Here is a 17054-nt window from a genome sequence, read left to right as displayed (position 1 = left end):
GTGCCTTGCTTCCAAAATTATGTAATGTTCTATTGACCTTGCGCGACCAACATGACCCCTCCATCCCCACCACCCCTCCTTCCACTGTGTAAGCCCAGCTGTAAAGAGTGCAGTGAGATGACTGAGAAGTCTATTAAAATCTGTTCTCCCCCCTGTGGAGAGCCAGCAGACAGATGGTCATGCTCAGAAGGGTCCATCTGACTCTTAAGTCTCCATCTTGCTCCCTTGGAGTGTATTATGCTGGGGACAGATAGGACACACTTTTAATGTTCTTTATAACAGGCATAGCTATATTTGGGTAAGATCAATGATTGAGTGTGTGTTATGAATGATGCATTAGTATCTTATAGCTCAGCTGGTAGCTGTAGCTCAGCTGGTAGAGCACGGCGCTTGGAACGCCAAGGTAGTGGGTTCGATCCCCGGGACCACCCATACACAAAAAATGTATGCACGCATGACTGTAAGTCGCTTTGGATAAAAGCGTCTGCTAAATGGCATATTATTATTTTATATTATTATTAGGATCTTGATTTGTTGCATTCAATGCACAGTGAGGAACAGCATGGCATCTCCTCTTCTCTGCAGTGCCAGGTTGTTTTTCTCTCTCAATTTCCAAGGTAATTTTTAGGTTGCTTAGCAACATGTACAGATTTGAGGTGCTATTGCTTGTGGGTAGATATGGTGAGTGTCATGTATCTCATAATATACCATAGTCTACTGCATATGGGGATTCCCATTCATTGGCCAGTCGAGGACAAAACACTGTATTCAGTGAGGGAAACAATGTTGGTCAAGACAAGCGTTCTAGAATTCTGCTGCATGAGCACATGCCTTCACTCTCTGTCCTGGATTCTCATTTTCTAAACAGACAAGCATTTGATCCAGCTGATCATAATGCCAATGTGAAATCTATTTATTCCATAATGAACTGCATCAACCTGATCCTCTCTCCTTTCTTCATTGCATCCCCATTATGAGCATGTCAAGTGAATAATGTAGGCCTACTAAGTCCAGCATGCTAGTAATACCACTAGTGTGTATTTTTGTGAGAGTGAAGTACATGATGTTGTTATTATTAAAATTGCATCCCCACACTTGAAAGGAATAATGAGAACCTTTCAGACAAAGCTCTCTATTCTTAATCACATGGCCCAGTCAGCCATATGCTGTAGGCTGGCTCTCTTGACTCAATACTTTTATTCAAATGCTGCATTGTTTTCTTAGATTATTATGGTGTGTATTGCTACATTTGACCCCTTAGGTAAATAGTAGGCTAAGTAGGCTATAGGCCTAATGGCCCTTAGATGAATGAATAGAATATATCAAAATAACTTTATTTTATTTCTCAATGTTTAACACACATCTGCATTATCTGTTACATCTACTGTACGTGATAGGCTAACTTTGTCCCGCAACTAGCCATTAAAACTAGAATTTATATTAAACATTTTTTATGTTACAGATAGAAGCCAGTGATAGGCTAGTCACGACATAATCTTTGTGAATATCCAACACCAACACAACAACTGATGAAAACGTTTAAAATTGATATTTTTCCCGCGTGGTCTGTGTTGTGCTGGAGCTCGATACAGTAATAAAGGCAGTAAAGTTATGTGTGGTGGTATTTCTGCCAGACTGCAGTTTAGTGGAACCCCCCTCCTTGCAGATTATTGGACCAAACCATTACTGCGATAAGGTTAAACACCTGTCACATGTGTATGCCATTTGCAAAACATAATATTTCCTAAATGTAAAGTATGTTTTCGTTACTCGTTGATTAAGATTTATAAGATTTGTTCACCTTAGAAAACATGCAGTTGCGCACCTCTCATTGAGATGGAATACTTAATAGCGTCGACTCCCCCATTGTGCAAATGTCAGCATCACCCATTGCCTGCAATGGCGTTGTATAGCGGTGTGTATATCACGGCTTGTAGTGTCTCAATAGGGCGACACAATACTGGACTATCGATGGACTTGAATGGAAATGTCGTATTCGATGGGATTTTTAAAGCAGAGTATTTTATGTGAATTTTTACTATCTTTAAATTGTGGTCATTCATCACACGAATCAATGAACGTAAGTCACTCTTTTGTTGTGCATTGTGGAAACATCGAGGGTAGCCTATGTGTGGTAAACAGTTAACTTCTGCTTTTTCTATACATGAGCAACAACACTATCTGCATAGCGTTTTCCTTGTACACGGGATAGTGTAATTAAATAATTTATCAGAATATACAGTTCATATGGAGCTGTCAACCACCATGCCCTGTGCGGGTGAGGCGCATCTATCTGTTCGTTGGATGTAGGATAGAGCTCGAGCTGATACAATGTTACACGTTTCAGTTTTATCTTCTGCATCTCGAAGTTTACCATTTATGTGGGACGTTGATGAAATGGCTGGGCGGATAGACTATATAGGCTACTGCTGCTTTCCGAAAATGACTCTAGTACGTTTATCGTGTTTTTCACAGTAGCAAAGGGGTGCGTTCGCAGAATGTTGCAATTTGACATTTCGTTGACTGGAGTCCAGCTGATTCTGAAAATCGACTGGGTGCTACACAACCACTGCTGGCCGCATCCGATATATTTTCACTTTGTAACATTGTAACATGTATCTCTGTTGTTGTGTGTCGTGGCTTAGTGTTCTCCATCTTATAACCTAAATTGTAGCCTATGTGGGATTTTTTATTAGCAAATAAGCTATTTGAATCTCATAAACAGGGTAGTGGTATGATGAAAGTACAGTAATAGAATAGTAGTAACACATAAAAACACATTTGAAATAAGGACATTTGATAATGAAATTACAATTTTCTAATTACTTAAACAGTAGGTTGTGTAGCCTATACATACTTATAATTGTAAACAAATGGAATCCACAGTATTCTTTTTTATCAATTGATTATATCACAGTTATTTGTGGTGTGTAAACAACTCCCCCTTGCACCCTTTCCCTAAAACCGTCTGGCCTGCCTGTGTGTTTATGAGCTGAACTGTCCTTCAGACCTCGTATTAATCGTGATGACCATGCAGAATGCTTCGGGCCGGGGCAGTGGGTGTGGCAGTAAACTATACTGAACAAATATAAACGCAACATGTGAAGTGTTGGTCCCATGAACTGAAATAAAAGATCCCAGAAACGCACAAAAAGCGTATTTCTCTCAAATTTTGTGCACACATTTGTTTACACCCCTTTTTAGTGAGCATTTCTCCTTTGCCAAGATAATCCATCCACCTGACAGGTGTGGCATATCAAGAAGCTGATTAAACAGCATGCTCATTACATAGGTGCACCTTGTGTTGGGGACAATAAAAGGCCACTCTAAAATTGCAGTTTTGTCACACAACACAATGCCACAGATGTCTCGTTTTGAGGGAGACTGCAATTGGCATGCTGACTGCAGGAATGTCCACCAGAGCAGTTGCCAGATAATTGAATATTCATTTCAATACCAACGTCATTTTAGAGAATTTGGCAGTACGTCCAACCGGCCTCACAACCGCAGACCATGTGTAACCATGCCAGCCACGGACCTCCACATCCGGCTTCTTCACCTGCGGGATCGTCTGAGACCAGACAATCAGACAGCTGATGAAACTGAGGAGTATTTCTGTCTGTAATAAAGCCCTTTTGTGGGGAAAAAACTCATTCTGATTGGCTGGGCCTGGCTCCCCAGTGGGTGGGCCTGGCTCCCAAGTGGGTGGGCCTATGCCCTCCCAGGCCCAGCCATGGCTGTGCCCCTGCCCAGTCATGTGAAATCCATAGATTAGGGCCTAATTTATTTATTTAAATTGACCGATTTCCGTATATAAACTGTAACTCATTAAAATCGTTGAAATTGTTGCATGTTGCGTTTATATATTTTTTCAGTATACATGGTCAGACCTCAGGCTCAGGATAGTCTACTATTGTAAACAGAAAAGATTAGCATTAGGACCATAATGGAGAGAAGACGTCTCTATCACATAAACATTGCACTTATGTTGCAAGGTGCTATAGTTCATATTTATACTGTATTACACATTTATTCATGTAAATATATTGAACAGAGTTCAAAATGTTTCATGTTTCTAACTGCTGATGGCCCACACATGATTTCCATCGCCCGTATTGATCAGTGCTTGTTTTATCTTCCACGTGAGGAAGTGAGTATTGATTAGATAAATGGGTAAACACACTACTTTCTAAACAGATCCTTTTAGAGGGCAAATACCTTTTTATATTCAGTGCACTTCTTGTGCTAAGAGCTTTTAAGCGATAGAGCATTGTCTATGATTACCTTGCACTTTAACTTCAGATTGATAGAAATTGTGTTGTTTGTGACATTTTCGAAAGCTGAATTGCAATGGATCTCCCCATCATGCTGTAGTGTAAAACCTCACTATGACAGGCTGCTTGGTATCTCTTGTATCTAACAGGCATCTCCTTATCTCTCCCAGGTGTCCATTGCCCCTAATGAAGTGTGAAATCAAATCACAGTGATAATCACACAGGCAGGGCACTCGCTGGACGCTACAGTAGTATATGTGAGATGAAGGCCCAGCGATGCTGCTGAGATCCCCTCTGCCTCCTCGCCTCTGACGCCATCATGCTGAAGACGGAGGCCTTGGGGGAGAGGACCGCTCTCCGGAGCGCCTCCCCTCACCGCAATGCCTACAGGACAGAGTTCCAGGCCCTGAAGAAGGCCTTCGACCAGCCGCCCCGGCAGGACGGCAAGGAGCCCCAGCTCAAGGACACCGAGCGGGTCACCCAGCGCCGGGGACGACAGTATGGAGCCCACGTCAGCCGCATCAAGGACATGTTCATGCAGATGCAGGGCACAGAGAGCGCCGGCGCCACCACCAGGCAGGAAGACCCGTCGCCTCAGAAGATGACGAAGCCCACCAACTTCATCAACAAGGCAGATGGCTCGGTCATCAAGCTGACGCAGCACCCTACAGCGGACCGAACCAACGCAGGGTCAAAGGTCATAGAGACCAGGAGGCTGTTTGAGCAGCAATCGCGCGAAGCCTCCCAGTCACCCGTCTACTCCTACGGTCGGGAGAAGAGGGGTTCTTATGAGCATCTGGATGACTGGCGAGGGGCTCGCTCCAACAGGGGCAGCACAGACTCCCTGGACTCGCTGTGTTCCAGAACGGAAGCCCAGTCACCCACAGTGAGCCAGCTGAGCGCTGTGTTTGAGAACGTCGACCAACAGGGAGGGGGAGGAGGGGGCGGGGTTCAGTTCCGGCGAGGCTATGGGGGCCGGGCACTATACTCCCCTGACAATTTCCACCGGCACGGCGACGTCAGCGAAGACGACTCACGCCAGTCCCCGGTGCGTGGCGGAGGGTGCAGGAACCGCGTGGGGGGCAAATTCCCTATATCCTCGTCCTCAGAGGACCTCCTCAGCCCCAGCCCGCTGTCAGAGGCAGTGGAGCTAAAACCCGTCCCGCAGGAGGAGAAGCCTCAGGAGAGAGAGGAGACAGCAGGGGAGTTAGGACAGAGGGACAGAGAGAGACATCCCGTAGGGCCAACCACCAACGGAGGCGAGGTGAACGGATCGTGTGAGGAGAAACCGGCGGAGGAAACCGACAACGTCAGAGAGACGGAGGGAGTCTGCATGGACTCAAGGCCCACGAATGACGCCACTCTCATGGACAAGACTTTTGAGGACACCCCTGATACCCCAGCTACCCCAGCCACCCCAGCCAAGGATGAAGCCCAGGATGAGACAGAGGTCCTTGGGGAGGAGGTGGAGAAGGCCTCCTCCAGGCCCAGGATTTCTCCAGAGGACCAGGCAGAAGAGCCCAATGAGGAATACATTGGGAACGAAAGGGTGATTTTTAATGCGGACGGGGACGCTTGCTACAAGGGCTGGGGGGAGAGCTGTACTGACCTTGACGATGACCTTTATGGTGACGATGATGTCATCTATGACCCTGGGAATGATCTTACTGAGATCCCTGGTCTACCAGAAGAAGAGAAGGAGGATATCCCTCATAAGAGGAAACTACGCTTCAGCACCAAACCCATGATGGTAAGTCTGATGTCATTTTTTCATGTTGTGGCCTTTGACCTCATCCGTGTTGGGTAATAGTTCCAGGTGTAAGGGGAAGTTGCCCCTAGAAGGTGATCTTGGGTCAGTTTCGTATTTCCCCCACTAATGGTTAAAGTTAGGATTGGGGAGGGGTAGCTGATCCTTGATCTGTTAACATTTAATGTTTTTCGGGTCATACTGTATAATTATGATGAGATAATCTTGAGTTTAGCCGACTCCCTTCATGTCCTAACATACCATTTATACAGTAATACCATTAGTCAAGTACCTTCAATATTTGGATATTGTTTTGAAAATAGTACACTGCTCAACCTACAGTACCAACAGTAGCGATGCCTCTCTGATGAAGACTATGATGAAGGGGATAATGATTAGCAGAGCGTAGCAGCCATAGACTTATGTACAGTGAGGGGAAAAAGTATTTGATCCCCTGCTGATTTTGTACGTTTGCCCAATGACAAAGAAATGATCAGTCTATAATTTTAATGGTAGGTTTATTTGAACTGTGAGAGACAGAATAACAACAAAAAAATCCAGAAAAACGCATGTCAAAAATCGTATAAATTGATTTGCATTTTAATGAGGGAAATAATTATTTGACCCCCTCTCAATCAGAAAGATTTCTGGCTCCCAGGTGTCTTTTATACAGGTAACGAGCTGAGATTAGGAGCACACTCTTAAAGGGAGTGCTCCTAATCTCAGTTTGTTACCTGTATAAAAGACACCTGTCCACAGAAGCAATCAATCAATCAGATTCCAAACTCTCCACCATGGCCAAGACCAAAGAGCTCTCCAAGGATGTCAGGGACAAGATTGTAGACCTACACAAGGCTGGAATGGGCTACAAGACCATCGCCAAGCAGCTTGGTGAGAAGGTGACAACAGTTGGTGCGATTATTCACAAATGGAAGAAACACAAAATAACTGTAAATCTCCCTCGGCCTGGGGCTCCATGCAAGATCTCACCTCGTGAAGTTGCAATGATCATGAGAACGGTGAGGAATCAGCCCAGAACTACACGGGAGGATCTTGTCAATGATCTCAAGGCAGCTGGGACCATAGTCACCGAGAAAACAATTGGTAACACACTACGCCGTGAAGGACTGAAATCCTGCAGCGCCCGCAAGGTCCCCCTGCTCAAGAAAGCACATATACAGGGCAGTCTGAAGTTTGCCAATGAACATCTGAATGATTCAGAGGAGAACTGGGTGAAAGTGTTGTGGTCAGATGAGACCAAAATCAAGCTCTTTGGCATCAACTCAACTCACCGTGTTTGGAGGAGGAGGAATGCTGCCTATGACCCCAAGAACACCATCCCCACCGTCAAACATGGAGGTGGAAACATTATGGGGGTGTTTTTCTGCTAAGGGGGCAGGACAACTTCACCGCATCAAAGGGACGATGGACGGGGCCATGTACCGTCAAATCTTGGGTGAGATCCTCCTTCCCTCAGCCAGGGCATTGAAAATGGGTCGTGGATGGGTATTCCAGCATGACAATGACCCAAAACACACGGCCAAGGCAACAAAGGAGTGGCTCAAGAAGAAGCACATTAAGGTCCTGGAGTGGCCTAGCCAGTCTCCAGACCTTAATCCCATAGAAAAGCTGTGGAGGGAGCTGAAGGTTCTTGTTGCCAAACGTCAGGCTCGAAACCTTAATGACTTGGAGAAGATCTGCAAAGAGGAGTGGGACAAAATCCCTCCTGAGATGTGTGCAAACCTGGTGGCCAACTACAAGAAACGTCTGACCTTTGTGATTGCCAACAAGGGTTTTGCCACCAAGTACTAAGTCATGTTTTGCAGAGGGGTCAAATACTTATTTCCCTCATTAAAATGCAAATCAATGTATAACATTTTTGACATGCATTTTTCTGGATTGTTTTGTTGTTATTCTGTCTCTCACTGTTCAAATAAACGTACCATTAAAATTATAGACTGATTATGTCTTTGTCAGTGGGCAAACGTACAAAATCAGCAGGGGATCAAATACTTTTTTCCCTCACTGTAACTATCTAGATGAAGCCTAGGGGTCTGGTAGCGACGCGGTGTTCGGGGTAACAACGCTGCCTTCTGCGTAATGTGCGCAGGAACAGCTGTCCGTATGTTTGGCATCATTCTGGCTCAGCGAGCAGTTGGTTTTCACACCGGCAGAGACCTGGATGTGTTTTAACCTCCATACATGAGTCAGTCAGTTCATGAATGTTCCAGGTTTTGTTCACTAGCCACAAAACAGAAGCAAAGAGGCTGAAGTGGGCAGGGACTACCTGAACTTGACCAATAAGAAACGCTTGTTTTGGTTTTATGTTGCAAAACGTTTCGCTAAGATGTACACTGATGAATGCGTCCCAAGTCTCCAGGTGTGAAATGGTGTGGCTTGGGTAACATTGTGAGGTGCTCATCCTACTGAGTCATGTTCAGGGCGAGATGAGGGGTGGGAGGTAGCGTAGCGGTTAAGAGCATTGGGCCGGTAACCAAAATGTTGCTGGTTCGAATCCCTGAGCCAACTAGGTGAAAAAAATCTGTTGATGCGCCCTTGAGCAAGGAACTTAATCCTAATTGCTCCTGTAAATCGCTCTGGATAAGAGCTTCTGCTAAAATGACTCAAATCTAAATAAGAGGTGGCGATATAGGCTAGCATTAATATTACTACTGTAGTTAGTGTGGGGTTGAAGTTACAGCACTCCATTGTTCCTGATGATGATAGAATCTGCCCACAGGGGCATCCATACATACATTTCTGAGAATATGAAACAGGACAATTCCTGGGCGGATATTGTATTATCTGCCCTGGAATAAAGCATGTATGTACGTTTTTGGAATGTTTGCATTACATTTATTCGTAGCAGGTGAGATGAATTCAGCAGATTATTCTGAATATATAAAACTCTTTACGTTATTACAGTTCTGTTTTCAAAGGATTAGATCCTGTTTATAGTGGGTGCGTCTCGATTCAAATTGCTCCAGTTACTTTATTTGCTTGTTCTTGGAGATCTGCTGACTCTGCGGCAAACAATGACTTCCTTGCTTGTGTTATTGCTGCTGATATGAACATTAACACTGATCAATAGCTTTCTGAGAAGTGGAGTGTGTGTGTGCGAGTATGTGTGTTTGAAGGGAGTGTGTGTGGAATTAAAGCTAACACAAACATTCCACAGGTTGGGGGTCGATCCTATTAACATGCTGTAACAGAGCAGAACAATTACCCCAGTTATTACACAGGACAAATGTGATGTTGGATCGCACACACACACATGAACGCACATGCATGCACACACACCGCTGAAAACACACACTAATGCACATACACACACACACACACACACACACACACACACACACACACACACACACACACACACACACGCACACACACACACACACACACACGAACGCACACACATGCACACCCACATATATGCTGAAAACACACACTAATGCACACACACACACATACACACACACACACACGAACGCACATGCATGCACACACACATAAATGCTGAAAACACATACTAATGCACACACAAACACACACACGTGCTGTGGCTTATACCTTATAGAACAGGATAGGGTCAGTGAGGTTTACTTTTTCGTATGAAGTATATCATATTCTTAGAATTCCATAATCAGATCAGATCCCCATGCTACGCTCAATTTTAATTCTCAGATAAGCTGGCTAATTATAAGCGTGATATATAGGTCTGCCAGCCGTGCTGCCATTCTGCAATATATTATAATAATGCAAACGAACCATAACCAGCCATCACAATATGAAACATTTACTGAATATTGTGTTAAAAGTCCAACCGTTTCTATAAATATACAATATACAATATCAGGGCCTCTTCCTAAGAATGAAGAGGTTATTGTCCCAAGACAGGTTTTATGAACTGAGAATGCTCTCCAGTCCCTTTTTCGGTTGGGTTATCTGTAGGTGTGTGTGTGTGTGTGTGTGTGTGAGTGTACGGTTTAAATGTTAAGCAGCTCCAGGCAGCTGTTTTCCCACAGAAGGTCTTGGCTGTTTGCTTGTTAATCATATGGCAGTGGGGTTTTTTCTCCTTCTCTTGCTCCTCTGGGCACATGGCGAACAAACAGCGTTCTGTCTTTTGTTCCGACTCGTGAAAGAGACCGAGATATTTCTCCCTGAGCTTGGCCCTTCACTGGGGCTGACCCTGTACGAGACCAGCTTGACCCCGAGGGAGGCAAACTTACAATGAAGAACATTGAAAAGAAAACATGTAGCCAGTTAATCTGTCTTAGTGCCTCTCAAAGCGGATAAATCTATTTCGACATCCCGGCTTCTGAATCTAGAAATATTTTTGGAGGCTGCTATTCGCTGCATGGGGAAAGCTGGTGCATAAGCTTGTGGTGACTGGCGATATAAACACACTTTGTTTATTAGTTTCTGCATCGATGCACAGAAATATCAGTTTATGCCGGTATACTGCTCTATACAAACAGAATGCTTGATTAACTCAATTTTTATTGTATATATTTAGGCACCAGATGTGATGTTTTCCTCTCCCTACTTACAGTAGGATCTCCATACACCCACTCACCTGCAAGAGAGTATCCCAGTGTGGAGGGACTCTGCTGGGCTGGTCTGAGGCAGCCTCTTTTCCTGGAGGGTCTGGGTCTGACGCATACCGATGTAGGATCTTAATTGAATCACCCTGTTACAGGAGAACTTTCCTGTAATGCAGGACATTTTTAACTTGTAGTGTATTTGAGGTTTAAAAAGGCTTCTGAAGTTTGTAATTTCATTTTTACATTTTAGTCATTTAGCAGACACTCTTATCCAGAGCAACTAGGGTTAAGTGCCTTGCTCAAGGGCACATCGACAGATTTTTCACCTAGTCGGCTCGAGGATTAGAACCAGCAACCTTTTGGTTACTGGCACAATGCTCTTAACCACTAAGCCCCACTGATATTTCAGACTTGATTTTCCTTTATGAAAAATGTATCGGCCCCTACAAAAATGTCCATTAATTATAATCCAAATAATAATTACATTTCCTGTTGCTGCAGGATTATTTTCCTGCTGTAGAAAACTGGCTCAAATGAAGATCCTACTTATCCTACACCATGCTGGTGGGTTACAGGTACATGCTGCTTGCTGCTGGACACTGACTGCTCTCTAGCTACCACGTTCTGCAGTCACAGTTCATATCATATAGGAATGGTGACTCCAGAACATAATAAATGGGATGCTTTAGGATACTTTGATGTGTGTAGCTCACCCTTAATCTACCCTTAATCATTTTGGGGAATAGCAGAACGCATACGCAGAGATCTACAGGACAGTCTGCCTTTGCAGCGAGGGCTTTTCAACGTTACCCTTAATAACTGTCTATTATAATCTAAAGGTCCTTTACTCTTGTTCAGGATACTGGTGATCCAAACAGGAACACTCCCTTCCCCTCCACTCCTCCTTATTGGCTTTTGTGATAGCTACCTTGCCTGAGACTTAGAGACTTATGTCAGTTCTCCAAGCTATTGCAAAGGCTTTAGCTCGGTGGGCTACCACAGTCTTGTGGTGTGTAAGAGACCCCGGTTCAAACCCAGTCGGTCACACTCACTCTTGTGCAGGACACTGGTGATGGAGACTGAAGCTCTCCCTCCATAGTCCCTTTCTTTCTCTGATTCCTTCCATGTAACTGTCCCCCCCTCCCCCCCTCTCCTCCTTCCCACTTCTACTTGAATGGGGTTTATAGCAGCTGTAATGAAACGTTTGCGTCTACTATTGAAAAGTAGTTTTTGCCTCAGCTGTGACATCTTGATTTCCTAATGGAATGAAGCACATGTGAAGGATTGACTGGTAGGCAGTGAGGCGTTAGTGAATGAACATTGAAGTGATAGTTGTACCCTCTCTGTGCTGCACTCTGTCATTCCATCCAAGAGGCTAGCGTTTTGTCCGTTAGTGCTCCCTGTTTAGGCTACTGTCCCAGAAGAACCAAAGCCATATTAAATCAATGTGGAGATGAACAGGTCTATTCTAAGTGAGAGGGGCTGAATTTATTGCACAGTCGGCGTTACGACAGTTTGATGTTTTGCGCTACCTTTGTTTTGATTTGACTCGGGACCACCCATATGTAAAATGGATGCGCGCATGACTGTCACTTTGGATAAAAGTGTCTGCTCTAATTGCATATATATTATATGATATATTATAAAAGGTTGGGATTGTCTAGCTGTGGTCCAGGGGCGTTAGTGCAAGTTCCTCTACAAACGCAGAGGCAACTCGTTGTCGTCATCGCACAATGGGACCAGAGCTAGGAATGTCCTGTTGGTGCAAATGCTTAGTCAATCTGTCTCTGTTGCCTTTACAGCCTGTCACATTTAGCTCCTCGTATTGGAGAATAGAGGTCACCTGTTTAGTCATGGGGTGCATCCCAAATGGTACCTTATTCCCTATGTAGTGCACTACTTTTGACCAGAGCCCTATGGCTCATATACAAAAGTAGTGCACTAAATAGGGAATAGGGTGACATTTGGGATGCACCCATGCTCTTTTAGCTAGGCCTGATATGACCTCTTCACAGATTATCCCCCAGCCATGGAGGTGGTCTGTGCAAAGCAGCGTCCCTCCATACTGCAGTATGTACCAAACCAAACACTATTACTGCAGTATGTACCACACCAAACACTATTACTGCAGTATGTACCACAACAAACACTATTACTGCTGTATGTACCACACCAAACACTATTACTGCAGTATGTACCACACCAAACACTATTACTGCATTATGTACCACACCAAACACTATTACTGCAGTATGTACCACACTAAACACTATTACTGCAGTATGTACCACACCAAACACTATTACTGCAGTATGTACCACACCAAAAACTATTACTGCAGTATGTACCACAACAAACACTATTACTGCAGTATGTACCACACCAAACACTATTACTGCAGTATGTACCACACCAAACACTATTACTGCAGTATGTACCACACCAAACACTATTACTGCTGTATGTACCACACCAAACACTATTACTGCAGTATGTACCACACCAAAAACTATTACAGCAGTATGTACCACACCAAACACTATTACTGCAGTATGTACCACACCAAACACTATTACTGCAGTATGTACCACACCAAACACTATTACTGCAGTATGTACCACACCAAAAACTATTACAGCAGTATGTACCACACCAAACACTATTACTGCAGTATGTACCACACCAAACACTATTACTGCAGTATGTACCACACCAAACACTATTACTGCAGTATGTACCACACCAAACACTATTACTGCAGTATGTACTACACCAAACACTATTACTGCAGTATGTACCACAACAAACACTATTACTGCAGTATGTACCACACCAAACACTATTACTGCAGTATGTACCACACCAAACACTATTACTGCAGTATGTACCACACCAAACACTATTACTGCAGTATGTACCACACCAAAAACTATTACAGCAGTATGTACCACACCAAACACTATTACTGCAGTATGTACCACACCAAACACTATTACTGCATTATGTACCACACCAAACACTATTACTGCAGTATGTACCACCCCAAACACTATTACTGCAGTATGTACCACACTAAACACTATTACTGCAGTATGTACCGCACCAAACACTATTACTGCAGTATGTTCCACACTAAACACTATTACTGCAGTATGTACCACACCAAACACTATTACTGCAGTATGTACCACACCAAACACTATTACTGCAGTATGTACCACACCAAACACTATTACTGCATTATGTACCACACCAAACACTATTACTGCAGTATGTACCACACCAAACACTATTACTGCAGTATGTACCACACCAAACACAGTGTGTGTGATGTTACTTTTCTTAAATTCTATCTGAAGTTGATATCTCAGAGAGACGGCAGTACATTAAGACTTTGTGCCTCTGCTATTTCCTTCAGAGCCATCTGGCATGATGAGAGGAGCAGGGAGGACAGAGATGGACCCAGTGGTGCTTGAACAACAGACTAAATGCCATCTCACATTCTCCTGCTCCCTCTAAAGACCTCTCACACGTTTACACATGCAGGCTTCTCAGTAGGAGAGCTCATTTGGCTCGCCTGTATTAATGACAACAGTGGCTTGAGGCTTGGATGGAGAGCCACCAGAATGAAATGTGCTGTCTTACAACATCGTATTTGTTCTCTCTCGACATGATTTGAGCTTCAACATCTGTCCGAGTCACTGACATTATGATATTAAAATGCCACCTTTGGTATTGTTGGAATGTGATGGCCTGTAGCCAGCCTAACCCTTAACTGAAAGGATGAGGTGTTCTAGAATGGTTACAGATCTGTTGGTGCTTTAGCCAACAATTTAGACTAGTCAGAGGATGAATCGGCCAAAGCACATCTGGACCAGGCTGTAGGAATGGTCCTCAGGTTCCGGAAGAGGCTAATATTCAGTGGGAGAGAGACAGAGGATTTGATTCGTACACGACATAGAGGTTGTTCTCCCTTCTTTTTGATAGTATTTATGTGTAAACAAAACCATCGCATACAGGTCTCTGAAAGTATGTGGCTCAGTCGATGATGACTAGCTTTCACTGAGCTTCTCTCTTCAGTCAAACTGTCATATTATTGACAAAAACCCCTCCAGCTCTCTCTCTCTCTCTCTCTCTCTCTCTCTCTCTCTCTCTCTCTCTCTCTCTCTCTCTCTCTCTCTCTCTCTCTCTCTCTCTCTCTCTCTCTCTCTCTCTCTCTCTCTCTCTCTCTCTCTCTCTCTCTCTCTCTCTCTCTCTCTCTCTCTCTGTCTACTCCCTCCCTCCCCTTCCCTTTGACTGAGCTCAGTGAAGCAGCAGCATGACTCCCTCCCCATCAGACTGATAATTCTGCAATCTTTGTTGGGCTGTAATGAGAATGAACAGGGTTTCATGAGGCAGAGGGTTTCATAATGAAATGGCCTTTTGCACAATGAAGCCCAATAAATACACTGCTCCATTGGCTTGAGCATCAGATGCTTCCAGAAAACACACTGTGGTTCCGTCCCAAATGACACCTATACTGTAGTGGAGTACTTTTGGCCAGGCCAAGCACACAGTCTGCGTCCGGAAATGGCACCCTATTCCCTATATAGAGCACTGTTCAGCCAGCCAAATCTAGTGCCATTACGGACGCAGACTATCACTGTGTCATGTGAAGGGTCTAAGTTTCCATCTTTAAGGGAACTGAAATCTGGTCTTGAAGGATTTCTCGCTTCTCTTTCTCACCTCTATGATACTAGTGATAGTGACAATAACTGTGTGTGTGTGTGTGTGTGTGTGTGTGTGTGTGTGTGTGTGTGTGTGTGTGTGTGTGTGTGTGTGTGTGTGTGTGTGTGTGTGTGTGTGCGTGTGGTGTGTGTGTGTGGGTGTGTGCGTATGCGTGTGTGTGTGTGTCTATTATTCATGTAGTGGTGTTATTGTTTTCTTGTCTCGGTGACACCCGACCCTCTGGGCTTGAATCTTTTACGACCCAGGAAACCTGAGCCGAGATCTGTGGATATGGAGGCCGCCCGCCAGGTCAGTTGTTGGTCGATGATGTGGACAGTGGTCCACGTCAGTCGCCTCTCGTCTCCGCCTGTGATATCTCCGTCCTCTCACGGAGGCAGAGCACCTCATATTGTTTCCGATGCCTGTTTGCATCCCACATGGCACCCTATTCCCTATATAGTGCACTACTTTCGACCAGGTCCCATATGGCTCTGGTCAAAGATAGTGCACTATGTAGGGAATATGGTGCCATTGGACAATTAACCCAGGAGGCATCTTAACAGTGACACGTTGTTCTGTGTTGTGCAGAGCCACCCAGCCAACAGTGTTACTGCCGTCTCACTCAGCTCTCTCACTATCGTGTGTCAGACAGTAAAGCATCAGAGATAAGCCTGAGGCCTACACTTGAAAAGCCAGTCTAGAGGTCAGTGTGTGAAGTTAAAAACACATACACTATGGTGTGCTGTACTATGTTCAAGTTGCTATTGAGCTAACCTAGTCAAATGAGTGAAAGGGTTAGGGTTATATTCTACTATACAATTGAGTTGTTATTGTAGCCAATTGAGTGATGGAATGGCTGAAATTCTCTAGGACAGTTTCAATGACAATGTCTGCGTAACTCGCTGGCAATCTCTCAGGCAATCAACCCTAATGGCAGAGAATTAGAATATGGCAGACTGCAACCACGCCAAGTCATTCGAACTAGCCTAAGGAATAACATGGGATGTGAGACGGTGTTTGGATTGAAGAGACAGTGCCTTAACAACCATGGAGCTTTTGTTATCACGGGCAACATTAAATGCCCCTCCTGCCCACACATTGGATGCATCCCAAATGGCACCTTATTCCCTATAAAGAGCCCTATGGGCCCTGGTCAAAGTATTGCACTATAAAATGAATAGGGTGCCATTTGGCATGTATAAATTGTATGTGAAGGAAGGTGAATGCATGACATGAAGGAGACAGTTGTTGACATCCATTCAGGGTCTTACTTGCTCTTTCATTCTGAACGAGCGTCCCTCCCTCCCTCTCTCTTGCTGTGCCAGTGTGATGTTTGTTGACGGGCGTTATGGGGCACCCAGTGGTTGTTATTGTGCCATAAAGCCGGATTTAAATGCATTCTTTCTTGGGCAGATAAGCTGCCAACGGTCAGAAATCTGGTTCATAACAAATAACAAGTGAAGGGACACTTTTAAATGTGCCTTTAGAGGCCATGCAATTCAACACTCATATTTCAAACAAAACATATTTAGGTCAAAGAGTTCATCTTAACAAAGGAAATAGAGGAACTAACAGTACAGATAGATAGCAAGAAAAAGTGAAACATAGAGGCACAGAATAAGTTAGAGGAAAAACAAAAAGAAATGGAGGAACTTATTCAAGAAAGATCAAGTGTAATATTATATAAAATAAAGCGAACTGGATGGAATATGGGGGAAAATTATTTTTTAATCTTCAACATACAGTGGGGAGAACAAGTATTTGATACACTGCCGA

The 17054-nt window shown here is 44.2% G+C and overlaps 1 protein-coding gene across 1 annotated transcript in view; it reads left to right on the top strand.

Moving 5' to 3' along the window:
• The first annotated feature begins 1908 nt into the window (after positions 1–1908).
• Positions 1909–17054, top strand: part of ppp1r9a (protein phosphatase 1, regulatory subunit 9A) — a 93480-nt gene continuing 78334 nt past the window's right edge. Inside the window, exons 1-2 of the mRNA XM_045226415.1 lie at positions 1909–2080; positions 4445–6024. Coding sequence (XP_045082350.1) covers positions 4594–6024 — 1431 coding nt within the window. The 5' untranslated portion in view covers positions 1909–2080; positions 4445–4593. The remainder of the gene's footprint in view (positions 2081–4444; positions 6025–17054) is intronic.

Source organism: Coregonus clupeaformis, chromosome 17, assembly GCF_020615455.1.
Source record: "Coregonus clupeaformis isolate EN_2021a chromosome 17, ASM2061545v1, whole genome shotgun sequence".
NCBI classification, from domain to species: Eukaryota; Metazoa; Chordata; class Actinopteri; order Salmoniformes; family Salmonidae; genus Coregonus; species Coregonus clupeaformis.
This window is presented reverse-complemented; position numbering and strand designations above follow the sequence as displayed.